The sequence below is a fragment of the Onychomys torridus genome, chromosome 20 (assembly GCF_903995425.1).
Source record: "Onychomys torridus chromosome 20, mOncTor1.1, whole genome shotgun sequence".
NCBI lineage: Eukaryota > Metazoa > Chordata > Mammalia > Rodentia > Cricetidae > Onychomys > Onychomys torridus.
The window spans coordinates 435639-462715 of NC_050462.1; the positions used below are offsets into that span (position 1 = coordinate 435639).

At 46.3% G+C, this 27077-nt stretch overlaps 1 protein-coding gene across 4 annotated transcripts in view; it reads right to left on the reverse strand.

The window, feature by feature from the left end:
• Window positions 1–3552: 3552 nt before the first annotated feature.
• Appl2 (adaptor protein, phosphotyrosine interacting with PH domain and leucine zipper 2) overlaps window positions 3553–27077 on the reverse strand; it is a 46413-nt gene continuing 22888 nt past the window's right edge. For 3 of the 4 annotated variants that reach the window (XM_036169581.1, XM_036169584.1, XM_036169583.1), the window contains 17 exons: window positions 26950–27037; window positions 23898–23939; window positions 23731–23789; window positions 22731–22877; window positions 19506–19588; window positions 16017–16175; window positions 14580–14768; window positions 13282–13324; window positions 13146–13202; window positions 12975–13063; window positions 10897–11055; window positions 10698–10750; window positions 9188–9362; window positions 6714–6750; window positions 6357–6497; window positions 5513–5560; window positions 3553–4597 (listed from right to left, as the gene is read on the reverse strand). In XM_036169581.1, the coding sequence (XP_036025474.1) occupies window positions 4463–4597; window positions 5513–5560; window positions 6357–6497; window positions 6714–6750; window positions 9188–9362; window positions 10698–10750; window positions 10897–11055; window positions 12975–13063; window positions 13146–13202; window positions 13282–13324; window positions 14580–14768; window positions 16017–16175; window positions 19506–19588; window positions 22731–22877; window positions 23731–23789; window positions 23898–23939; window positions 26950–27037 (1704 nt within the window). In that variant the 3' untranslated portion in view covers window positions 3553–4462. The remainder of the gene's footprint in view (window positions 4598–5512; window positions 5561–6356; window positions 6498–6713; window positions 6751–9187; window positions 9363–10697; window positions 10751–10896; window positions 11056–12974; window positions 13064–13145; window positions 13203–13281; window positions 13325–14579; window positions 14769–16016; window positions 16176–19505; window positions 19589–22730; window positions 22878–23730; window positions 23790–23897; window positions 23940–26949; window positions 27038–27077) is intronic. The other variant, XM_036169582.1, reaches the window with a different exon arrangement.

Below are 27077 nucleotides of genomic sequence, written 5' to 3' on the forward strand. Positions count from 1 at the left end.
AAAAAAAAAAACAAGCGAACTTCTGCCCTCCAGGGTTCTCCCATTGTGCTGTAAGCCTGTATTTAAGACCTCCCTCCTTCAATAAACATCATTCATCATTCAAAAGAAAAAGGAGTAGAAGAAGAAAGAAGTCAAGATCTTGATGGGGAAACCCACAGAGACAGCTGACCAGTACTAATTGGAGCTCACTGACTCTGGACTGACAGCTCAGGAATCTGCATGGGACCGAACTAGGCCCGCTGAATGTGGGTGACAGTTGTGTGGCTTGATCTGTTTGTGGGGTCCCTGGCAGCAGGACCAGGACCCCAGATGCATGAAATGACTTTTTGGAGCCCGTTCCCTGTGGTGGGATACCTTGCTCAGCCTTGATACAATGGGGAGGGGCTTGGTATGCCAGACTTTGTTGACTACCATGGGAGGCCTAACCCACTCTGAGGAGTGGATGGGGTAGAGTGGGAGGGAGGTGAGGAGGCGGGAGAAGGGGAGGGAGGGGAAATTGGGGTTGGTATGTAAAATGAAGAAAAATTTTAGTAAACATTTAAAATAAAGTATAAGTACTTTTACAGATCTGTGTGTAGTAAGACTTTTTTTTTTTAAATAATGCCCCCATTAAGGTGAAGGGAATTAAAACATCCATAAGCATGACCTATATAAAAAGTTTTTAAAGTACTTAACTTTTGGATTTGCACAAAAGGTTATGACATGTAGTGGTACTTGCTGTGCCCATGACTGAGAGGTGGCTCAGTAGTTAAGTGCACTGACTGATGTTTCAGGGGACCCGAGTTCAATTCCCAGGCTGTCCAATGTCTGATCATGCCAGGATTTATATATATTAAAAAACAAAAAACAAAAACAAAAACCGGCGGTGGTGGAACACTCCTTTAATCCCAGCACTCAGGAGGCAGAGCCAGGTGGATCTCTGTGAGTTCGAGGCCAGCCTGGTCTACCAAGTGAGTTCCAGGAAAGGTGCAAAGCTACACAGAGAAACACTGTCTCGAAAAACCTTTAAAAAAAGGACCCATGTGACCCCTCTGCTTTTCCTTTTAAGAGGTCACGTACAACAGCAGGAAGCACCACCTCCTTTGGGCCCAAAGTCATGAGCGGAGCAGATACAATGAAACATAAAAAAAAGAAAAAAAACCACTCATCCTTGGTATTGGTATTACCTTCAAAATTAATGCATTGAGAACATTTAGAGATTGCCTTGTGTCTGAGGTTATGTACATATCACATGGTAAGTGGTTAGAAGCACAGATTCTGGAGCCATATGGATTCCAATCTGAACTTGCCTAGAAGCCAGGTTACTTAACCTGTCCTGTGCTCCACATCCTCCATCAGAAGTTGGAACAATAGTAGTATTTAGGTCAAAGTTTCTGAAGACTTTTTTTTTTTTTTTAATATAAAGCACTGTATACATTAAGAAACAGTACTTGAGAGCCAGGCATGGCTGTATATACCATATTCTAGCATTTGGGAGAGAGCCAGGGGCATCTTGAGTTTGTGGTCAGCCTGGGCTAGGTGGTGAGACTGTCTCTAAAAAGGAAGAAATGACTTACTGAATGTAGTTCCTGTGTATAAAGTGCTGTTAATACTAGCTAGTGTAACGTTTAGGTTGTTACCTGTATTTCCTTAGGTAGAAACACATTTTATATATGTGTGTTACTAATCCCCAGTAAGTGGCTCAGCTAGTTGTAGACAATGTACTACTGCTCCCATTATCATTAATGTGTATGTGGGGGGCGGGGATTAAACCATACATGAACACTATATATATGGTTTATTAAAAACTGTTTATGGAACGCACAAAAGGTAACCTGAAAAAGCCAGTCTGAAGATGAAGGCTAACCCCACACTTATCAAAAAGTCCTTCCCACATTTCAGTTGGGCACATAATCTTTCTTTTAATGTGCTTTTAGTGCATTAGTGTGTTTTCGTAAGTTGAGACAAAGGACCAAGTCACTCATTGCTTCTGCCTTTGAAAATTTAAAAATATGTAATGCATATAATAGACTATCTAAGCACTTGGAAAGCCACCAGATAGGGTGAGACCTTAGACATCCTCACTGCTGCTCCAGCTCCACTGGGGTCTGGTGGTAATGTCCCTGCTTTTCACAGCCTGTGCTTTGCCAAGTAATACAGGTCAGTTAATAGAAATGAACCTGTTGTGGATCGTATGACTTTGATTCAGTGTCCTGAAGTTCTCTTATGTTGATTCATCACTGTAGCTGATTAAGTTTCCTTTCTCTCATATCTGGTTACATGCACGCCAGTGTTTAATTCTTCTGTTGTTGGTAAGTGGGTTTCTGTATCTGGAATAGTGCAACTGTCTTCGTACACATCCTGGGCATGTACTGAAACTGCCAGGACACGTGTGTTTTGGATTGCACTATGGAACATGAGACTGACACCCATGCCATTCATGGATTGCTTTATTCCTGCCATCTGCTCTGCATATGTGGCTTTCACTTCTGGGTTATTTGAGGCAGCATAGTTGTTTCCAAGCCCTTGTAACCTATGAAATGCTTTCATGACTTTCTGTGTCCTAACAAATTTTTTTATATATTTAGGCCCTTGGTCTTGTGTTTGCTTCTTTGCTCAGTTGATGTTTTTATTCTGACCATGGTATCTTTGGGTGTGGTTAGTTTCAGTTAGTTTTTTGTTTGCCTCAGGGATTGCATGGCTTGTTTTAACCAGTCTGTGTAGTGTGTTAGTGGATGTTTGCTGTATGTGGTACTAGGAATTGAACCCAGGGACTTGTTCATGGCAGGCAAGTGCTATTCCTCTGAGCCACAGCCCTATTCTAGAGCTTTAATTTTCATCTTGTCACTAAGCTTCATCTCATTGATCCTCTCTGAAAACTTGTAAGCAAGAAAAGTTTGGATGACTGTCATTCACAGACAGTTGTTATGGAAACTTGTAACATACTTGTGAGCTCATTTTAGGTTACAGACTCTCAGGTTAATTTAGGCAGCTTGCTGAACCTGATGCACAGGTCAAAGGGTGGTCCTTCTAACAGAGCTTGTGTGATATCCTAGTTTTCGGTGGTTAAAGGTTTGTTGTTTCTTTTTGGTGTATATGCATCTGTAAGTGTTCATATGTGTGCACATCTGCATTCCAGAGGATGACATCTGGAGTCTTCCATAGTTGCTCTCCACTTTATTTGAGACAGGCTCTCTAACTAAAACGGACCTTCCTGATTTATTGGAATTTGAGTGGTGTAACATTGGATGGCCAGCAAGCCTGTAAGGTCTTTTTGCTTGGACAGCAAGCGCTTTACCTGCAGAGCAAGCCTTGTATGTTTTCTGAGACAGGATTTTGTTGTTTAGTTCAGGCTGCTTTGAAGTCCATACATGGCCCAGGCTGGCCTTGAACTCATCTTCCTTTAGCCCCAAGTGTCAAAAATGTAGCTGTGCCACTGTTACTAACATCCTGATGACACCTGTAACCCCAGCATTTAGTCAGAAGCAGGACTGCAGGGCCAGCCTGGGCCACTTAGCCAGACTTTAGCTTTCTTCTGTGGATGGTCTGTAAACTAACGACAGTAAGCAAAGAAAGAGATGAAACAGTAATTTTTATTGCTAAATTATTGCAATGATAGGTTGAAGTTGGTTACAATTAAGTATGTTGCATGATTTCAAGATCTTTATCTCTATTTCATAATTAGCAGGATTGGAAATTGGTCTGGGACTCCAGGAACCAAAAACATCAGGGTAGAAATAAGATCTTCACACCGAGCCCCAAAAACATCAGGGTAGAAACAAGATCTTCACACCGAGCCCCACTGCCAGCTGAGCTTCAAGTTGAATTCTAAAATTAACCAATCCCTTTGAGAAAGGTTCTGGCTCAGAAGAAAGAGGAACTAGTAGAGCCCTTGCTTACAGTGAGTAGCCACATCTAAGAGGCCCTGAAGCTTATGAATGAAAGCTGGTTGAGAAAGGTCCTGTTGTGAAGTCTTCGCTAGTGTTTGAGACCAAACTGCATAGTAATGCCATGAGGTCCAGGTAGGAGACCAGTGGGTTATAAATACATTTTCAGAATGACAGGCACTTAAAAACTATGTAAAATATAAAAATAGACCATATTAATAAGAACTATTTAGTATTTAACAAATTGTAAATCCAGGCTTTTGCCATTTTTAAAAAAGGATCATAGAAACTGAAGTGCCATCCAGATAAAGTGAACAATGCGTTTTTACAGTTCTCATTCTGGGTACCGACAGTACAGTCTGAAGCGAAGACTTACCACAAAGCACCTAACATAGCATTTGTAGATGGGTAGGCGTGCGGGCACCCATTTCTCACTGTTCCCTCCCAAGTTGTGTGTCAAGGCATCCAAGGGCACATTCACATGGGACTGCCAGCACTCTGAAAGCAGATCAGTATGCCTGCACGTCAGAGAAGTTGAAACCCTTAAGGAGGTGGCTCTCCTTCCCAAGCGCTCTGCCCCCAGCTGTCCAAGTGAGTTACGCTTCAGATTCTGCGCCTCTGCTGTCACTTAGACTTCCACCAGCGCCATCTGCGTGATCATTTAACAGTACATACTTTCCGTCATTGGTTAGTGGTAGAGACAGCATTAATTGAGCCAGTGCTTCTGGATCCTGAAGTTAAGAGAGTTTGGGGGGGGGGGGGGGGAGAAAGCTTAAGATGCACTTAAACCCCTGTGGCTTGGCCTTCAGTGTTCTGTGCTACAGCCCCATTCCTCCTAGTCTCTCTGGGCTGTCACCACAAGAAACTCAAGGGATTACTTCTGGAGTCTATGCTGCCTCTCCTCTTGTGATGATTAATGTACCCAATTTATAACCGTCTTCCTCCAGAGTCGACAGGCAGCCCCTTCATAAAAGTTGTTTTCCACATTTTTAAGCCTGGGTATGTGTGTCTGTCTGTCTTTCATTATGCATCAGGAGTTGGCAAAAGCTGTAGAGGAGCCCACTGTGCACCCTGTCCTCACTCTGCTTATGGATGCTTTGGTACAACAGTGGAATTGAGTAATCAGAGTGCAGCAGCCAGATCCAGTGTGTGCACTTCTGACCCAGATCATTACATTCTAATCTGCAGCACTTCCTGCCCTCTTGGGCAAGCTGAAGCTTACAAATCACTTCAAGAGCTTTGTGATCAATGAAAGATTGTAAGCTGTTGAATAACAGTGAGGTCTCTGTTCATTTCTAAGTTCCTAGTTGGTGGCTGTCAGTGCTGCTGACCTGAAGCTAGGTGGTAGTGCAGGGGATGAGTACTTTTAAGTCTGAATTGAGTACTGAATCTTAATTTGAAAGAACTCTAGCCAGTTTGAATGCAAGCAAGGAAATTGGTAAAGCTGAAGCTGCAGCAGAGCTACTCCATTAGGAGGGAAGATGTGTTACCAGAGGGAGTCACCTGATTGCACAGAGCTCGTTAGGAAGCTTGAGAGAAATCCAAAGTTGAGCACAACATGAGTATCAGTTTTCTTTCTTTGAGTCTTACTGTCTCTACAAATGTCTTTTGAGTAGTTACTAAAACAGTGCTAAAATGTTTCTTACCTTTTGAACCTCAATAATTTCTTTCCCCAAATTAATAGCATAACATATCTGTAGAAGACAAGAGAAAGAGTGTTTGGTCAAGGTAGAAGGAGGTGACGTCATAGAGACAGTGGTCTGAGGAGCAGTGAGGCTGCTGCTGCCTGTGGGAGCTTTGGTCAGTGGCATTGCTAGGTAAGTGAAAGACCCAGGTTACTCTACTATCTACAGTTCTTAGCAGGCTATTTCCGCCTGGATGTTCATATTACCCAGTGGTAAACAGTGAAAGGACTGGTTTTGATAAATTCTAAATACCAGGTGAGTTCAGGGTTTTTCATACAAAAGAACAGTTTTGGTGTTCTTTCCTTGATTTCTTCTGAGACAATTTTCTCTTGTAATTTTTGCTTTTATTTAAAACAGTGGTTCTCAACATGTGGGTCCTGACCCCTTAGGGTGGTCAAACACTTTCACAGGCGTCATCTAAGACCACTGGGAAGCACAGATATTTACATTGTGAATCATAACAGTAGCAAAATTAGTTATGAAGTAGCAGCAAAAATAATTTTATAGTTGGGGGTCCCCACAGTATGAGGAACTGTATTACAAGGTCATAGCATTAGGAAGGTTGAGGACCACTGCTTGAAAAGAACAAAGATGCCTTGTAGCATTCCATGCTACTAAATAATTACCTATAGCTATAAGGGTCATTGTCTCTAGATGGAGCCTTCCTACCAGGTATTACTGTCCGAATATCTGGATGGAGGCATGAATAATTCAGATGGATAGTGAAAACCCAACCCATTAAAAATAGCCAATATTATTGAGGTGTGTGTGGGAGGGAAGAGATGGACAGACACAGACAAAACACCTTTTCGCCTTCTGAGTTGCTTTCAAAAATGTATGTGCTCAGGGACTCTTCTCCTGTGGACTCCGGTACTCGGATGACAAAACCAACCAGCCTTTTGTTTTCTTGATGAGCAGCAAATTGTGTGACACTGGTAAGTTCAAACTTGAAGGAGGTGGGGATAGGACAGGGGACAGAATGAATAATCATCACACAACTAGAATCAAAACCAGCACAACTATTTTCTATGGAAGAGTTGAAGAAGGCTGCATTACAGGGGACAGGATGGTCATGGAACTTGGCAAATGATCACATGCTGGGTAGGGTCTCCAGCCAACAGGAGAACTGAGGTATAAACGTTAAGGTGTAGCAGGTACTTACACAGGCTCTCGACACTTGAGTCTGAGGATCTATCAACCTGAAATTGTAAGACTCATTATTACATACATGTTGGTCACACTCAGAAGTTTATAGGTCATCATGAAATCACACAAATGTCCCATATGTGGAAAGCAAGGCCTGCTTCAGGGGAAGATGACAGTCCTGTGTGAGCCTGTGCTGTGGTTTCTGCCTTTGTTGAACCGGTACCTGGTGTGGAAAAGTCCACAGCAAATGGAACAGTAAGTCGCCAGCATTCAGCACTGTGGTTTCTGTATCTGATGCATAACACGGGCGGACCATGGCCTGTGTGGTCTGGATATAGACACACTGACTAGCAACTTCACCTGCCCTGAAGTGACGAAGCACTTTGCTGCATCTCATTCAGAGAAGGAATGGTGAGAGGACAGGAGGGTTGGGGACTTTGTGTGACTAAAGGCCATTAAGGGGTCTGGGCATGATGCAGCGGCTAAGAGCACTTGCTCTGGGAGAACCCCCAGCACTGATGTTAAAAGCCAGGTGTGGCCGGGCGGTGGTGGTGCATACCTTTAATCCCAGCACTCGGGAGGCACAGGCAGGTGGATCTCTGTGAGTTCGAGGCCAGCCTGGTCTATAAAGCGAGTTCCAGGAAAGGTGCAAAGGTACACAGAGAAACCCTGTCTCGAAAAACGAAGAAGAAAAAAAAAAAGCCAGGTGTGGTTGCATGAACATGTAACCCCAGCCTTTAGCGGGGCTGGAGATCCTGGGAGTCTGCTGAAGGTGGAGAGCAATAGGAGCAGATATCTGATGTCTGTCTGTAGCTTCCACATGTGCCCAAGGGGGGCACATAACAGGCTAAAAATAATGACTACATCTTGAATGCCTCTTCTGTTTTTAAATCTTTGAGTTTTGTCCAATGATAATACCGCTGTATCTTGGCACTGCACTAGAGAATTTGCTACTATTGTAAACAGATACAGTTCTACTTCTGGTGTTAAAATTAATTGACAACATATGGTGTCATACTTATTGAGAGACTGATACAAATATTACAGGTGAAAGCAAAATACAGTTTGTAAAAATGTCTAGAATAAGCAAATATGCAGAGATCATTTTAAGCATGTGTCAACTTCTATAGAATTGTTAAGTAGGGTTTTATTTGTAAATATTTATTCTTGGGAATAAGGTCCTTAACCCAGAGGGGGGAGGCGCAAATTTGAATAAATGAAGTGGGCTGGCAAGACAGATGGCTCAGTGATTACTTCCTGATGACTTGGGCTTGATCCCTGGAACTGACTTAACAACATTGTCTTCTGACCTCTACACGTGCCTGTGGCATGTACCCACATGCAGGTGCTGAAGGACAAGCTAAGTCCTGGCACGGCTGGCACGCCTTAGTACTTCCCCTGTGCTACTTCAGAGCAGCAGAAGAGGTTTAAGAGATCACCACACCAGGAGTGATCCTAGACATGCCAGCTAAAGAAGTGCTACCCTGTAACTCAACCAACCACCCAGGAAGACTAACAACAGGTGAAACTGACTTAGTTCAGTCTCTGCTACCAGTTAGACATGTAATGAACTTAAAGACAGGGTTACAGAGGCTCCCCACTGGCACGGGGAACAAGTCTGCTCCAGCTAAGTAGGCAGCCTGTGTTAACATGGCTGCAGACGGCACACACACACAGTTTCTTTTGGTAATTGGGTTGTTTCTATTTTAGACAGGTTGATATTCTCCGTTGTAAATTTCTAAGAACAATGTTCTCAGGTGACACCAAATGACTGAACAGCAATGGGATCATTGGGGACAGTCCAGGTTGGACATCCCTAATCGGAAAACTCTTAAACTGGAAATGTGTGGACATGATAGATACCACAGTGAAAATTCCACACCATGAAACCTTGTTTCTTGTGCAACATTATGAAAAATATTGTGTATAGTAACACAACCTGTAGGCTATGTGTATAAGGTACAAACTTTATGTGTAAATTTGGACCTCATCCCCAAGACATCTCATTATATAGATGTAAAAATCTAAAAAAAAAGTCAAACACTTCTGGTTCCAGCATTTCAGGTAAGGAATACTCAGTCTATATTCACTAATAACAGGAATCTTTTACTTTTGTTTGTTTTTGTTTTTTCAAGACAGGGTTTTTCTGTGTAACAATCCTGTCTGGAACTCACTCTGTAGACCAGGCTTGCCTCTACCTCAGGAGTGCTGGGATTAAAGGCATGCACCACCACCGCCTGGCTAATAACAGGAATCTTAAGACAGGGTTCTCGCTGGCTTCGATCCTCCTGCTCCAATCTCCCTCATGCTGGGGTCACAACCATGCATTGTTACATCCAACCAGTTCTTGCTAAAAATGCATCTTTTATTCTGAATATCAAAATGTGGAATGGATGTAAGTAGAAACATTAGCACTACATTCCAGATGGGTAAAGATTTCCTACACAGGCAATCAGGTGATGCTAAGGGTCTGAAGTGGGCTGAAGGTACCTCAGGGTTTGACTGGTGACCATCAGATGGGATTCCGTGGTGCGGAAGATGTTGTGAATAGCCCGAGCTGCCAGCACTTGTCTCATTGCCTCATAAATCACTTCAGCAGTGTGGTCTGTCTTAACTGCCATTGATCCCAGAAACCGAACGATGAACATCTGCTGCAGAAGAGAGTCTGCAAGAGAGCACGCTCCACTCAGGGTCACATGAATGTGTGATGTACAACCCACAGCATGAGCCTGGGAACAGCTGGAGACTTGAGTCTTACTCACTTTTCTGTTTGTTTGTTTGTTTGTTTGTTTGTTTGTCTGTCTGAGACAGGGTTTCTCTGTGTAGCCTTGGCTGTCTCTGAACTCACTCTGTAAACCAGGCTGGCTGAGATCCACCTGCCTCTGCCTCCCTAGTGCTGGGATTAAAGGTGTGTGTCACCATGCTCAGGTCTGGAGTTTGGAGTTAGTTTTATATATGTAGTTCTATTTATTTGAAGCAGTATCATGCTATGTAGACTAGGTTGGTCTTGAACTCACTGATTCCTGTCTCAGGCTCTCCAGTTCTAGGACTATTAGGCATGCCCTATCTCATCCAGCTGAGTCTGAAATACTGTGGGGATGACTGTGCAAAGCCAGTCAGGTACACAGAGCTATCTAGAGCCAATTTTAACAGCACAAAGTTGTTAATACAACAACAAAAACTTACCCCCATTCTTTAAGGGCTATTTTTATTTTACATGTATGAGGTTCTGCTTGCATGTACTTATGTGCACATGTGGATGCCTATGAAAGCCAGAGATGATTTCAGATCCCTCAACTGGAGTTACAGGCAGTCATAAGCAGGCTATATAGGTGCTGGGAACCAAACCCAACTTGGGGTCCTCTGCAAGCACACTAAATGCTCTTAACTGCTAAGTCCTCTCTCCAGCCTTATGTGTACATGCATGTGCACCTGTACATGCGTGGTGCATGTAGAGTCCAGAGAGGGCATGAGCTGCCATGTGGGTATCGGGAATTGAACCCAGCCAGCCCTAGGTCCTCTGGAAGAGTAGTGAGTGATCCCTGAGCCAGCTCTCCAGCTATCTCGTCTCCTACAAATTCTTAATTATTAAACGTGAGGGGAGTCGTTGGAAAGAGTTCCATCCTAGTGACAGTCCAAGATTGCAAATCTGCCTAACTGAATTAGGCCTTGCACTCAGTAATCCTGTCTCAGCCTCCCTAACGATGAGATTACAGATGTTTGCTAACACCTCAGCTACTAAGATTACATTTTAATTATGACCATTGTTTCTTCTTTGAAAATCTGCTTTTATTTAGTTGTGATAGTTCTCTGGACAGGAACTTCCAAAGGGACATGATATGGGCTAAATCTAAAACAGCCATAAATACCTTCCCCTTTGTCCAAGTTTTCTTGGAATAAGCGGAGGGTCAAATCTGAATTCCTATCTGCATCTTAGCTCTAGCACATGACTTCTCACCTTCAGGGGCCAATGAGTAAGAACACAAGCCTGGGCACTTACCTTCTGCTTCAGGGAATGACTCGTCCTCTGTCTCACCAAAAGGGTTGGTGCGCCTAGGGGAACAGCCAGAGGTCAGCGGTCCTGACAGTGGCGGCTAACGAGCTCAGCACTTGAACTCTTAGGTCAGAGGCTAGCTGTCCCAGGAGTAAAGACGGACAAACCGACTTTCACTTTCTCAGACAGCTACCTCAGGTCATACCTGCTGCCTCTGTTCTGCTCAAGGAACTCTGTTGCAGGAAGTACAATATCAAACTGAATTGGTGTCCCAGGTGCAATGAGCTCCTCTGTTTCAGGAACGCTGCCTATTGTTCTGGGCACAATCTTGTCATTTTCTGTTTTGGAATTTTTCATGGTTTGACTAAAATATAAAAAAGAAGAGAAAAAATGGAACAAACTTGTCATTTGTCTAATGCTGATGTGACTTTTACATGTTGCAATACAAGGGAGCCTTAAGCAGTCTCTGTCCATTCTACAAATAATCCTTCCTCACCTTCACATCCTTGGCTAGAACCCTTCTCCTCCTCACTACCCACAGTCCCTATGTTGCTCCTTTAGAGACTGGGTTGTTGTTGGAGTGAGGCTACAGGCAGCTCATATTACACACCGACACACAGTAAGTACTGAAAACATGTTAGCTGAGAGAACAAATCTGGACCTGACATTTCATTGCAACCTGGCTGTAATTTCCTGAAAAGCCCCCTTTCCACTCACCTAATACTCCCTCCACTTGAGAGACAGCAAACATACCATGTGTTCCTTGTTTCTGTATAGCACAGTTCCAACTCTCCCATGACCAGCTCAAATAACACCACTGTGATAATGTCTCAGTAAGTTACAGCGTTTGCTACCCTGGGTCCTCCTGAGTACTGCAATGTGGCCAGAGACAGCAGCAACAGGAGCAGTGCACTCCTTGCATGGTGGATAGCCTGTCCTACACTCCTGTTTCTCTTTTCTTGAGGTGAAAATGCTGTCATTTAACTTTACCCTTTCAAACTCCTTCCGAAGGTGCAGTGCGAACTCCTCTGAAGGGCATGGAATGTCACTGCCTTTCTACTCCTTACATGCTCGGGACCATAACCCTCAAGGATCTTTTCACATCAACGTTTTCTGGTTTCTCAAATGTCAATAATTGAGTACTGTATGGAAACTGCAATGGATGTGACTTCTATCCAGTGAGATGTGGGTAGAGACAAATGCACCAGCTTGGAGACAATCCTGTTACCCACCGACCCCTCTCTCCTATCCAGTTTATCCTACAGATAATACAGAATAATTTTTGTAAACCTGGTTCTGACTGTAGCCTCTTTTCTTAATCCCTTCAGCCCTGTCCCACTGCCTATAATTCCTGAGCAGGGATTACTAAGGCTTTTACAATGACTCAAATCCATCTGGTGGCCTTACCTGCCTACCATTCTTTCTCATGTACCCAGTGCCAAGTGCATGAATCCCAGGAAGCTACACAATTAAAGAGTTTTCTAAGCACTTCTTTTAGGCCATTAAGTATTTATGGAACATCTGGTGGAGTTCTTTCTACCATGTCACTAATCGACACAAATAGGGTCTTGATTTTTTATTATGCCTCTTGATACCATTAACACAACAAATAAGACAGCCCTCTACTACCTAATTAACCACTTGAAAACGCCCACTGAGACAAAAATGTAGGAGTCCTAGAATACATCTTTAAGCAGTGTTCAAAGGAAAAGCTGTATGCACACTCAGTTAATGAAAGACCAACCAACACCAGATGTGACAGAGACTGAGGATGTTTGCTGGGACTCTGAGGCCAGTTCAGGTGATATCAATTGACTACCCCAGCCCACACTGCAACAAAACAGCACACAGACCACCTAACGCTCAATGCTAATAAATGACTGATAGATTTATTGGAAGAATTATGGAAATATAGTAATGTAAGTGCAAACTCAGTAGATGCACACTATACATGTGCAGAAAAGGCTCAGCCAGTAACATGGTCACACAGTTGACTAGGGTTACGGTGCCGAGATGCCAACAGAAGGTTCCTGTCTGCCTTGGACTACTAAGGTCTGGCCCAGTGGGCCTGGACAGGGATACTGAACTCAGGTTTGAATACTGGCTCCACCCCTCATCTGTGCTGTGGGTGTGGGCACATTAGAACTTTTTCTGGCCACAACTATTGCTTCTGTTGCACAGGGTACAATGGAATCTTTGGAGTTGTGAGGACTAGAAACAAATTTCAAATTCCTAACACAGTTTGGCTCCACAGAAGGTAGTTTTTCCTTGTTCTTTAGTTACCTGGAGCAAGAGCTTTCTTGTTTTTTCCCAAAGCTTGTAATTGGAGTCACTGCCTGAAGAGCCGTCTGGTTCAACTTGATGGCTACTGCCTACATGTAAGCCACAGGACACAGGCTCAGTCCAGGAAGGGACGCCTACCTTCCAGGAGGAGTGCAGGCAGGTACTAATTACCTCTGGGTTGTCCGTCAGGTAGATCTGCCTGGAGATGTTGTTTATTGCACATATCCACTGTGGAGGACATTAGAAAGAACACTGACTCCCAGTTACTCATCACAGGAGGGCAGGGGTGAGACAGACAAAGCTTTACCTCTTCATATTCCTTTCTGCTCTCTGCTTGGAGAATTATCCCCCTGAAACAAACAAGATGCATCAATGCCTCCTAGGTCTCAGGGGCTAAAGAAGTGTTCATTAGACCAACTTGGCACCAGGAAAGCAGCTTGTTGGGATGGAAGTAAAGTGGGGCTGCATGCCTGGCCTTTCCACCAGGGTACTACATCTTCTCTAGGTCTCTTGCTCCTCTATACAGGAGAAGGCTGGACTTGGATCATCTAACCTATAACTACAGTGAAGACTGTCTGGATTCTCTTCTTAGATAATCCAAGGCACCAGGACGTTACTCGCCCCTTCTCCAATAGAGGAAGGACCTAGTATGTATCTAAGCACTGAAAGTCCATACACTGAAGGCATTCCACCTTTATGATGAACTTAGCTCTTTCAGGGACTCTCTGTGGCAGAGGGAACACAGATACCACCTCTGTATCTGGGAAGACTCAGGTCCAGGGGTGTTCAGAAACTACATAGAACCACTAGAATCTGGGCATCTTAGTTCTGAGCCACTGGCCACTGTCAGCAAAAGAACAGTCTCCAACTGCTCTACTAACTTGGGGAAGGCATATCTCACAGGCTCCCACTATACCCATCTCCAGCCTCTAGGCAGGCAAAGCCTGAGGTAATTTCCTAGGATTTAGAACTCTAAACACAAACTGAAACCACTGCTCTACACAAGAGGGGAACCACTGGGATGGGACCTACTGTGATAACTACAGGCTACATTTTCAGATATGACCTGTGGGCCCATAAGGTCCCAAGGTGAGGATAGTGTCGTTAAGTGACACTTCTGTAGAGATATACTGCTCTCACTATGGAGAATGTACTATTCACACTTCTGTAGAGAATGTACTATTCACACTTCTGTAGAGAATGTACTGCTCACAGTTCTGTACAGAATGTACTGTTCACACTTCCAGATCCGGATGTAAAATGGACTTCTTGAACAGTTTCCTGCCTGCTCTCCTTTGCCTTGTCCCAAAACAGGAGTTCCAGCCTTCTCTCAGATCTCTGTTGGCAAGCACCTGCTACATCTGTTTTATACACATCATCTCTCCTCCCAATAAGCTGCTGGGTCCTCACCGGGGTTCCTGAATAAGGTGAGGTGGGTCCCAGTAGTCACTGCATTTGTTTACAGAGGCAGAAAAACATCCTTGGAAAGAATGAGACCTGCAATGTGGCCTCTCTCAGCCAGAACTGTTACATGGGAACTAGAGCTAGCAGCCTTCAGTAAGGAGAGTTCCTACACTGTCCTCCCAAATAAGACATAAGGCATACGGTTTGCCACTGGGCGTGGAGATCTGAAAGCAGTATCGTCGGTCTTCACAATCCACAGCCATCACAGAGCAGTTGTCCAGGTCCTGAATCAAGCCTCCAGCCACGGCTCCCCTGGGCTGGCACATGAGGTTCCCGCCTTGGGTGAAGAAGTACAGCCTCTCCCAGGTGGTAGTGACCAGTCCCGTCTTGCTGTGGGAATTGTGCGTGGAGGTTCATTAGCACTAGGACATGGGAACAGTCTCCATACCATGCTGCCTGTTCTTAGGAACTGGCACATTTTAGAAATGTCATTGCATTGAAGGAAAACTTGGAAACTCACTCTATGAATAGTGGCAGAAATACAGTTTACCTTGAGTCACTGGGAAGACGGCTCTGTCCCTGTGAGGGATGACAGAACCAAAGCCAGCTATGCAGCACATGCGCCTACTGCTGGCTTCCAAACCCACCAGCCCTAACTAGAATCTGTCCATCAGTTAGGAACTGAATGAACCCTGTATCATTTCTCTAGGATGCAGAACTGAACTCTTCTGAGTCTACCAGCCATCAGGGTCTCACATTGCCTCTCCCAATCCTGGGGGCTCATAACTGGAGGACATTCTCATTTGGTGGGCTGCACACAAGAGGAAAATGCAGCTTCCTGGCAAAAGTGTCCTAACTTTGTGGAGGTTTTCTCTTTTTGCCCTACAGAACTAATAAGGACATTTAGCTTAGTCTCATACTGACAGGGCTGGGAGAGGCTTCACCTGCAGAAAAGAGCCTCAGATAAGCCTCATGGCAGAGACACTTTTACTATTTACTAAATAGCAACCATGCACAAGGCACTGTGTGTCTTGCTCCAATAATGATTGATTTTTTTAAATGGCAACTGCTAACACTGGAGGACTCCCCACAAACTAGAGCCTTACTCAACAGCAGTGAAGTAGGAGTCATCCACCTCCCAGCCAGGAATCAGCCACCAATACCAATGAACTCTACACTGATGGCCACAGCCTTTGAGGGTCTTAGAAGCAATGAATCCTTTTGTATCTTTTATTCCAAATGGATATTTAAAGACATGACCGTGATGGGTGTGATTCAATCTGGGGAGATCGAACAGCGCGGGTCTCTGCAGCACTGCTCTCCATCTACACTGCTCTGACCCTTCAGCTGGCAGGGGCTGAGGGCTGCACTCTCAACAGCCTGGAGTGACATTTAAATGACCATGAAACCTAAACAAGGGTGGCCTGCAGCTCCTGGAGTCCAGAGCACTGACTCCAGGCTCTTGGGGCTCAGTTTTCAGCTTTGTCTCAGTGCAGGCCTGGAACTTGGGCCCCAAAAGCTTCCCAAGTCAGGCTTATTGCCCACTACCACCCACAGGCCACTAGCCACATGAGAAACAGCCTCTGAGCCACTTCCCAGGGAGAGCTGAGTTCAGCAAAAGCTGCAAGCCATTCTCACTTTCTGAGATTGAGGTAGCCAGTCTTCTGGATGAGGTTCCTGTTGATCTGTGATGTGGCCACATCCATGTCCGGAGTGTAAACAGATTCATCGACTGAAAGCAACTCTTGCTGGGACACTCGCATCTTGTCTGCCTCAGTTTCCAGTTCCACCTGAATGCTTAAGACAGAAGGCTGCAGGTCAGCCACTCTCCACAGGCCAGCTCACCACTCCTAAGGCACAAGACAGCAGGGCCTGCTTCACCCACTGACGGATGTTTCCTGCATTACAGACAGAGACCCCTAAGTGAAAGAATGGAACAACACTGTCTAGCTCAGAGTTTGAGAAGACTATGAGAGACAGGAATGGCCAGGAAATACCAAGAATAAGCCAGGGCTTGTCCTATGACCATCAAACTGCCCTGAGGTGACACAGGCTCACTGGTCAAGGGCCAGTGACCAGGTTCTGGTGTGACAGTCCTGGCTTCGCATGCTGTATGCTGACATGCAGAAAACTTGGACCTAAAGAGGAGCTATTCTTTTGGCCTCACCAGACTCTCACCTACTGTTGACAGATGTGGGTTATAAAGTCTAGGACAGAAATTCCAGACAGCCCACATACCTGAGAATGCAAATGAGAACTAAGGAGTCCCACTTCATATGAAGTTACATAGGAGGACAGAACCATGGCCAGTGGGAAACTAGGCAGACGTGCAGCAAAGTCACCCTGACCAGTCTCAAGGTCAGTGCCTCAGCATTTTCTCTTCACTCAGCTTGACCCTTTCACCCAGCTGTTGCTGAGTGTTTGCCTTTTCTGACATTTGAATTCTCCACTGAGATGGTGCAGCCTGCTACTCACTGCCAAGGTGGAGAAGGGCATGTGTGCGTGCGTGCGTGCGTGCAAGCGAGACAGAGTGAGAGAGAGAAAGAGAGAGAGACTGAGACTATGTGTGTGTATTAAGAGAGGTTCTACAATGTGGACCACACTGACCTCAACTCACAGAGAGTTGCCTACCTCTGCTTCCCAAGTGCTGGGATTGAAAGTGTGCCACCACACCCAGGCAAGGTGAAGAATAAGGAGTAAGAGGAAAACCACAGCACAGGGTTCCAAAGAAGGCAGTCAGTGGACAGACCCCACTCAGGCTCTCCAGCTTGTGTGGCTAAGTGTTGTGGGATAATCTTTTTGTTCACTGTGAAGTGTCACTCTGATGACCTAGCCAATGGCGAGGCAGGATTTCCAGGCACAGAGGATGCTGGGAAGAAGAGTGTAGATGGAAGGAGACCGGAGGAAGCAGGAAAGCAGGGTGGACAGCACACACACGAGGTAAACGAGCCTCCGGACAACACATAGATTAATAGAAATGGTTTCATTTAAGTTATAAAGAGCTAGCTAGAAACAAGCCTAAGCTATCAGACAGAGCTTTCATAATTAACAAGTTCCTATGTCATGATTTGTAAGCTGGTAGACCAAAGAAAAATCCGATTGCAGGTAAGAGTAGCCTCTTGAAAGAGGACTGTTTCCTCAGAGATGTGCTCCTGTGCACCAGGGTGTCATCTGGCACAAAATTCAGAGAGGTTTTAGTAGCTGCTTTGCTCTCTCCAGCCTCATATACACAGTCTCAGAATCTGAAACCAATCAGAAGCTCCGAAGACCCCAAAAAACACAGGAGCAAAGTAACTGCTTCCAACTGCTTCTCTCCAAAGCTGACATCTCCCTGCATCACCATGGAATTAAGAACTAAACCCCCTAGCTCTTCAGAGTGGCTGGACCTTACCTGGGTTCTGAGAACATGTGAGCACTTAGAGTACCCGTGTCCCCCCACAGGAATGCAAAGATTTAGTACCAGCACCAGATGCTGCCTGAGACCTCATGTGGGTGGGCTGCGCCTGCATGAAATGGGGCAGCAGAAGACCCTCATGCCTGGAGAATAATGGTGGCGATTACTCATTGGCGTGTAATTCACATGCTAAGAAAATTAGCTTTCTGCCAGCAATAAGTGATGTACACCTTTAATCTCAGCACGCAAAAGGCAGAGGCGGGCAAATCTCTGAGAGTTTGAAGCCAGCCTGGTCTATATAGGGAGTTCTAGGTCATCGAGAGCTACAAAACAAAACAAAACTAATAAAAAAACTTCAGCCCTGAGAGACGAGAGAGACCGGACCCTTTTACAGAGTGACAGGTTCTATGCTGTCCTGTAACGTCCCAGAAACAGAACAAATTATAAGGAAGAAAGTGGAGTGGGATTTCACAACCTGCTTCTTAGCATCACTGTAAGTCTGACCTGTCTCCACCCTCCACCCCTCAACCCCCAACCCCCGACCCCCCCCCCCCGACCCCCGCTGCTTGTCACTGGGTGAGCACTGTGCTGGCTTTCCCAAAGAGCACAACTTCCTGTCCCAGCCATGGAGCCCAGTGCTCAGTAATGGCTCTTGAGGGTTCACTCTTGATGTTCAGAGCCTTTGATGGACTTCTGCCTGAATAAACTCCTGCTGGGCCCTCTTAAGGTACTTGACATGTAACAACTTCAAGAAAATGTTCTCATTTTCCCACAGGAAGTAAGATTACATAGTCACTGTTTTCACTTTGTGTTCCCTCTTTGGGGGCAGGTGAGAGGTTCTGAAACAGGGCATCATCTGCCCCAGGCTGGCCTTGAACTCTGGCTTTCCTGCCTCCTCTTCCTCCCATTTTCTAATTCTTCAACTATAACATGCCCCGCCCCCAACACACACAGCAGTCTTGATAGGTATCAGAGAGTGACTCATGCATGCACAGGGTGAAGCCAGCCTGCATGTGTGGCCCATGAGCCACCTCAGAGCTCTCCTCACAGAGGCTGCAGAAGAGGGAAGTGGTCGGAGCTGAGGTGGCCCTCCCAACAGGAAGACCATCTGAAGAAAGCGATGGGTTTTTGAAATGTGTACCCCATGGCTGAATGACAGCTCAATGAAGTAAATACAAAGGCTTGGCATCAGCCAGGCATTGGTGGCCCACGCCTTTAATCCCAGCACTCAGGAGGCAGAGGCAGAGGTAGGTGGATCTCTGTGAGTAGACCAGCCTGGTCTACAAAGCGAGTTCCAGGAAAGGCGCAAAGCTACACAGAGAAACCTTGTCTCGAAAAACCAAAACCAAAACCAAAAAAAAAAAAAAAAAGGCTTGGCATCTTGCTTGTCTACTATGACCTAGTATGACCCTAGAATTTCCTGCAAAGTTGGAACAGTTCTGGTTGCTGCTCCCATTAGAGGGAAAGCTAATCTATAGTTCTCTCACAGGCTCACAGCATGTGACATCTAAACATCAGCAAAGGCAATTCCGACACTGTAAGCACCTGGACTCCATGGAAGTACCAGAGTCTTCATGTTGGGAGCGTCTCTCCTGCTAGGTGAAGACTGTCTCAGGGTTACAGGGTGATGGGGCTCTGTTGACCCTCCAAAGGCAGAAGCCTTCCCCCACTTGCCAGTGAGGCTGATTCAGTGGGAAGACAGGACCCCAGGCCTAGCATCAGAGCAGTATTACCTCTGAACCATGTCTGTAACGGATGATAAGAAACCGTCCATACTTTTGGAGAACATCTCCGCTCCTCTCTTGAAAAAGTTAATCTGAAAGATACAAAGGCAGTATCCTGAACATCAACTAGGAAGGTAATAATTCCCTAATGATGAAATTGTGTAGGAACAAATGATGTGGCTGCCAGCCCCTTTCTGTGGCACAGCTGGGGACCTGGGCCAGATGGACAGACGACTTAAGCTCTGACAAAAGGAAATTGGGCTAAACCTCCAAGCACAACCTTCAAGGGGATCTGGCGTCAAGCCGCTGCTCAAAAGGGTGAGGCATACCTGCTGCCCTCTGGGATGGGCATTTCTCTGCCCACAGAGAGCAGCACCTGCAGGACTGGCCACAGTCAAGGTGGAAAGAAGCTGCAGCTGCGGGCTTTGGAGCTGCGGGAAGGATTTCTGGCCTCCCGCAACTCCAGGGTGACCCTCACTTTCCAGAAGGAGGTCTGGGTGACTGGCACACGGGAAGGGCCAGGCATGGGAAAGAGAATGCTTCTGGGCATTACATGTTTGCAGGGGCCCAGCCTGAAAAGCTCAATCTGCTTCACTAGTGGACTTTCCAACATCTGGACCTCAAGTATGAATGCTGCACTTCATGTGCCTAATAACAGGGACTTCACGGCTGTGAACCAAGGTTATAAAGACACACGCAGCATGGGCATTCTTTTCCTGGGCCATCTTGGCTCAGCTGGAGCAGGGCATGGCCCAGGCAGTGGCCACAGAAACTGAAGTCTCTCCCTGAAGAGGGCAGTTGGTGTTATCAGCAGGGTTTCAATACCATTCCCTCCAGTCTGAGAACACCCTGAGGAAACGTGTTCACCAATGTCCTTAGGTCATCAGAGGGTAAGTACAGCCTATGAGCAGGATTATCGCCATGTCAAATACACACATGGGATGTTCTGGGCCGCTGATCTGATTCAAATCAACACTGTAAACCCATTTCAGTCCTGGAAATGTCAAATAAGCAAACAATGCTCACCAGCTAATCATCTTCTCAGTCAGCCTTCTGCAGTGACTGAGCAGCTGGGGTCTCCTGTCCTTCCTTGTCCTCTGGAGCACTGCTTTAACCCCTCTGCTTGCTCTCCAGTTACTCTGAGCTCTCTGGGGTACCCAACCCCAAGCACAGATGAGCAGAGGGGATCTAAATCCCTGCCCCCTCCTTACCTTGTCAATACCACACGAGAGGTCACTGATTGTGCTCCAAGATCGTACAGGGCTGTCGAGATGGCTCAGCGCACTAACCACTAAGCTTGATCCACAGGAGCAATTACAGAAGGAGAAAACTGACTCCTGCAGTTGTCCTATTACTTCCACATGCAGGCCATGACATGTGCACACCCACACATGCATGTACACACATGAACACACACATACACACTACACTGGATTTTGGAACACCTATACAAATGATAAAACTCAGTACTGAAGCCTGTTTTCTGAGAACCAGAGAAGCCACAACAGAGGCAACACGCCTTCCCAACGGCGAGTGCTGACCTCTGAGCAGTCTCCACCAAATGGGCCTACAGACAGCTGGATGCAGTGCTCACAGATAGTGAGCTAACGTGGGCGGTGCCCCATAAACACTGATAGAAAGGGCTGAGACAAGAGCACACGCTTCTGAGTCACCCAACAGCTTGTTGTCAGGAGGGCTCAGCTGAGAGAGGAACTCCAGCTCTGTGACGATCGAAAAGTTCTGCAGAGAAGGGCCTACCAGTCCTGTGTCTTGAATGAGGAGTTTTCAGAAGAAAACTGGAATGTTCCTAGTCCTCTAACCAATGCTCCTGCCTCCCAGCAAACGGTGGCACGGCTCTGCTCTGCTAGGCCCCGGGGCTGTGTATGAAGCATCTACCATTCCCCTCCTCTCCTGTGGCCAATTTACAATCATTTAAAAAGCCTGGCTAGGAGAGGGCATGCAATGCTTGGCTGTGAAAAGCACAGCACCTCCGGGCCACATCTTTGGGTCCTCTGAGACTGTGCACAGACTGCCCAGACTGGAGCTTTTCGTCTGAGATGGTAAATACAACCACCCCTGTCCATGCTCCTGGGCCTGGAGTGAGCAGGGATTACTGCCCGGAGGCAAGGACAGCCATCTGGGCAGGGCACACAGGAAGTGAGCACAGAGAGCAAGAGCCCGGCATCCAACAACTCTGCCGTCTATGGGGCCAAAGTGCAATAGCTCCAGGAAAAGGGGGGACAGTCAGCACAGTGCCATTGTGAGAAAGCTGCAGCCCCCAGCAGTGTTTACCTTTGGGTTACCCATCTTTATTCAGACGGCAGATGCTAGACTACAGGTATAAGCTGACTTCTCTGAACTCCCCACCACCATGAAGCAGCTGTATTAGGAAGACAGACAGTTGTGGTTGGCTGCTTAAAGATGTCCAGACCCCCCCTTTGCTGAGTGACGCTGATGATGTATTTCTTTTGAAGTATATGTAATTTTAAAATGCATACAAAGTCAGAGATTCTCATGTATGTTTTAAATTGGTAAATGGTCTTAGAAACCATGTCACATCATTTTCAGTTCACAGACTATAAATGACCTAAGATTCTGGGTGCATTTCTCCTGTCCAACAAAAGGGTTGATAGTCACAGAGGGGAAAGCAGGTAAAGCTCATGCTGGCCTCGCCACTGGTCTGTGCCACAGCAGTTGAGTTCACATCCTTAAACTGCAGCATCTCTGAAGACTCCATAGCTCACTAACTAGGAGGAAGGCAGCTGATTAACTCCTCCATGGAAGACTTCAGAAAGCATCAGCACAATTTCCCTATGCCCCAGGAGGGGGCATACCATCTGAGAATGACCCAGCCAGGGGGAACCTGACCATGCAGAGAAGGAACATGCACATCCAAGCCAGCCACCCAATGTGGGTGGAGTGACCCTGCAGTACTACAGGTTGTAAAAGCAACAGGCACACACTGGGCTCAAAAACCAGCCATGTGCGTCGAAAACCCAGACTGGCTTTCTTGGGTAGAGACAGGCGACAGGCTCATCGTCCCTGAGGGAGGCTTAGGATCGGGCCACAGCTTCCTGAACATATGGTCTCACAGGTCAAGCCCAGCTAGAGGCTCTCAGCTAGAGCTGAGCTCCAGGAACTTTCCCAGGACACTGTGCACCATCTCTGTGACAATGCTTCCATTTTTCCTGACCACTGCTTCGGGTTTCCTCTCACGGGGAAAGGGGCTCCTACCTGTCCATGGGCAAAGCCTATCAGGGGTTCCATCATGGCCATCCGCTTGCGGTACTGCAGTGCGTTGAGCGCGCAGTAGTACTGCAGGGATGACAGGTGCTGTTTCCGGCGGGCAGATGCCACCTCTTTCCCAACTTCAGCCTTCACCTGGGCAAAGCGGAAGGAAAACTCCACGTTGCCCATGGGTCTACGAATTCTGGAGAGCACAAGAACTCAGACACATTTGGTTGTTCAGGGCAAACACTTTCATGACGAGCATAAAGGCATAGGGGATAAGGTTCCACCGTGGCTTAACAAGAAATGCCAATGGGGGGCTGGAGAGATGGCTCAGAGGTTAAGAGCACTGGCTGCTCTTCCAGAGGTCCTGAGTTCAATTCCCAGCACCCACATGGTGGCTCACAACCATCTGTAATGAGATCTGGCGCCCTCTTCTGGCCTGCAGGCATACTTGCAGACAGAACACTGTATACATAATAAATAATTTTAAAAACAAAAACAAAACAAAACAAACAAACAAAAAAAAACCCAAATACTTAAAGGAAAAAAAAAAAGAAATGCCAATGAAAACTCTGAAGTGATGGCGCCACAGTCTCCAAGACCGTGTGAGGCAAAGCCCTGCTAGTGGCAGTGCCCAATGCTGCCACTTGGGAAAACGGTACAGCAGCAGGTACCAAAAGCCACACACAGTTCGGTTCCTGCAAAAGTCTGTAGTCCTAGGAAGTAATGCAGCTCCAGGAAATCATGGAACAAAAGAAAGAATTGCATGCATGAAGATTCAGTCGCCTGTGGTGGCAGAGCAGGAGTCAGCGCCATGCAGAAGCCAACCAGCACATGATTAACACTGATGGTGAAGAGATCCAAACACGAGGTGCAGAAAAACTTGTGGGTCCAGATACAGGAACCAGGAAGAGCTCCATCACACAGCACCAATGCTAAATACAAGTCTACAGAAGTCACAAAAGGAGCTGAGGTCGATGAGATGACTCTGAGGAACACTCACCCTTTCGTTCTCCTTTTTCTTAGGGAGCCTGCTGTATTTTGCCATTGAAAGGTCATGCTCTGAAAATAAAAGGTATGCAAGCATCCAAGGGTCAAAAGGCAAGAACACTGGTTGTCTAACCTCATGCACACCCCAAGCCGAGGCACCCAAAACGGAAAGATGCCTACCATTGCTGGCAAGTCCAAAGAGATCCTTCAGAGTGCTCACTTCTGAACAGGGGAAACAAAAACATGTTAGAGCAAAGAGGACGGAACCACGTGGAGCCCGCTCTGCCTTCCCCAGAGGATCAGGGCACGTGCTCTGCCCCAGTCTTCAGCTCCCACAGGCTCTGGTGGTGGCAGTGACACCTCACACCCAGGGACATATAAAGGACATGGATTCCTGAGGACGGGTGACAGGGCACGGTCAGGTAGCTGTCCTGGATATCTGGCCTACGAGCTGAAGCCATCAAGTGTCTGAGAACATCGTCCTTACCACAGGGGAGTACCCTGTGGTCCAGGTTCCTGCTGGCACCACTGTAGAAATCTGATTTAGTAGTCTCTGGTGGACACGGGGCTTATGTTAATGAAAAGTGGCACAAACTGGTATACTGCACAGCCACCAGCCAACACCAACAACTATGACCCCACAGCATGGCACTGCACCCATCCCCCAAGACGGCCTAACAATCCCCACAATGACAAAAAAGGAACCTTCCTAACAGTCCACGCCTCTCTGTCAAACAAAAGAACACTGTAAGCTCTAGGCTACCTCTCAGTTGTGTGGAGGGCTCAGTCTCCCTTTCCGGGTTGCGCTCCCTTGTGCATTTCCCTTTCTCCACTCTCGCTTCCTCTTAGAGCAGAGCTGTCTTTGAACACCTGTTGGGATCTCATGCTCTCCTTAGTGTGCTTTCGCTGGGGACAATGGGATAAAAGGTGGCAAAGGCATCTGTGGGGATGCTGGTCTGACAAAGCGAGGTGAAGGCAGGAGGAGCCCAGGATCAAGGCCAGTTTGAGCTACAAACGCATCTGTAACTCCAGTTCTAAGGCATCAGATGCCTTCTTCTGACCTCTGTAGACACCAGACGCATTCGTGTATATGCATTCATCCAGGCAAAACATCCATACATATAAAATAAAAATCAATTTAAAATTCAAAATATACGCTAAGGAACTGTCTAAGCAGTCAGGGACCAGACTCACATTCGGCTGGGGCTAAATACTTCAAGTTCATGTCTTTGTGCCATGAGAAAAGAATGATTTGATTTGGTTTTCATAGATGAGAAACTTCTGTTTTTACTAATTAAACAGTTTTATTCTCCTCTAGGCAACTGTAACTCAGATGCTAGCTCACGGAGTTTGGTAAGGAGGGTGGGTCACAGTCACAGGGCTGTGGCATGCTCGGTCTAGGCTGTCCGACACACTGAGTCAGACCTGCAGCATAGCAGACACATTACTTCTTTTTTCTTTTAGGTTTTTGAGGCAAGGTCTCACGTAGCCTATGCAGGCCTCATACTTGGTCTGTAGGCAAAGATGACTGTGAACGCCTGATCCTTCCGATTGTATCTCTCAAGCACTGGGACGCACACCGTCAAACCAGTCTATGTCTTCGGTTTTTGGTTTTTCCAGACAGGGTTTCTCTGTGTAGCTTTGCACCTTTCCTGGAACACACTTGGTAGCCCAGGCAGGCCTCGAACTCACAGAGATCCGCCTGCCTCTGCCTCCTGAGTGCTGGGATTAAAGGCGTGCAACGCCACCGCCTGGCCATATTTTTTAATTATGAAGCGTTAGAGCTGTCGAAACTGCAATGGGTGGAGCTTACAGCAAGCAGCTCAACCACTGTCTCTACCCGGAGACACAGGCCAGCAGGCAGAAAATCAATGTTCAGTATTTGCCCTCACAGTCACTATAGCTTTTCCACTCAGGAAACACTGTAAGATTACATATATTTTAAATTAAGGTTTTTTTGTTTTTTAATGAGTATGGGTATTTTGCTTGCATGTATGTCTGTGTACCACAAACATGCCTGATGCCCACAGAGGCCAGAAAAGAGTGTTACATCTCCTGCAACTGGAGTTACAGACAGTTGTGACCACCATTTGGGTGCTGGGAACCAAACCTGGGTCCTTTGCAAACGCAGCCCGTGCTCTCCACTAAGGCATCTCTCCAGCCTCAAGATTTTATATATATATATTTAATTAAGGTTATAAATTGAGGTTGTATGTTTTTTAGTCAGCCTTCTCAACTACAGTTCTTGTTTGCTTTTCTTTTTCCTAATATGGAATGTTCACAGATTTTCATTTCTCTGTGCAGGGACCATGCAATCTTCTCTCTATGTTTCTAATAATTGTACATAATTCTCTACTCACTAAGTAATAAATGAAATAACTACACCAGCATTAGGACATTCTGATTCAGCTTCCTATTACCGAGTTTTTAAATAATCCTTTTTAAAGATTCACTTGGACTACTTTTGATTTCAAATACATCTAAAATTACTGTAAGGTTCTTTTTCCGTTTAGGAACTGAAATTCATCTAAAAGGCTACCCAAGTGTGGGTACCAGTCAGATTTGCTCGCTCCACAGAGCTTCCTGGGAGCATGCTCACAGCTGTACCCTAAGGGCCCCTGTGTGCCCAATCAGCACCTTCCAGAGAAGGCCTGAAAGGGGTGCCTCTTCCCTCCAAGCTTCCACATCACGGTCCAAAGCATCCACGGTCCCAAGAACAGTTGCCTCTGCTCATAACACATGCCCTGGCATCACTGTCCACTCAGCAGACATGTATAGTTCACGCAAACGCCGCCACCGCACCAGAAGCTTCCCTGAGCCCCTAGGCCCAGGAAGTCCACAGGCTCTGTGGGGCTTTCTCCAGTCCTTGGCCATACTCTGTGGCATTACAATGATCTGCCGCCACATCTGTTTTATTTGCCTGTAGCCTCCCTTGGGTGAGCCAGGAATGTGCAGAGCCAAGAAAAGTTTGCTGAATGAAATTCCTTAATAAAGCATTCTTGGTGGCGCACGCCTTTAATGAGCTCTCTGTGAGTTCGAGGCCAGCCTGGTCTACAAAGCGAGTTAGTTCCAGGACAGCCAAGGCTACACAAAGAAACCTTACCTCAAAAAAAGCAAAAACAAAACAAACAAACAAAAAAAAAGCATTCTGGACCACCACTTGTTGAAAGACCTGGACACAGAATCACTGTTAACAACTCAGAAGGCAGCTGCACAGAGCCTGCTACTTTACCTGTGAGATCCTTTTCTCGGAACTGTATAACAGGTAGAACCACAGTGTCTGCCAGCTGCTTGGCCAGCTCTGCGTGGAGACCATTGAGCTGAAAGCAAAAGGACTAAAGTGAGAAAATGGTGTGCATT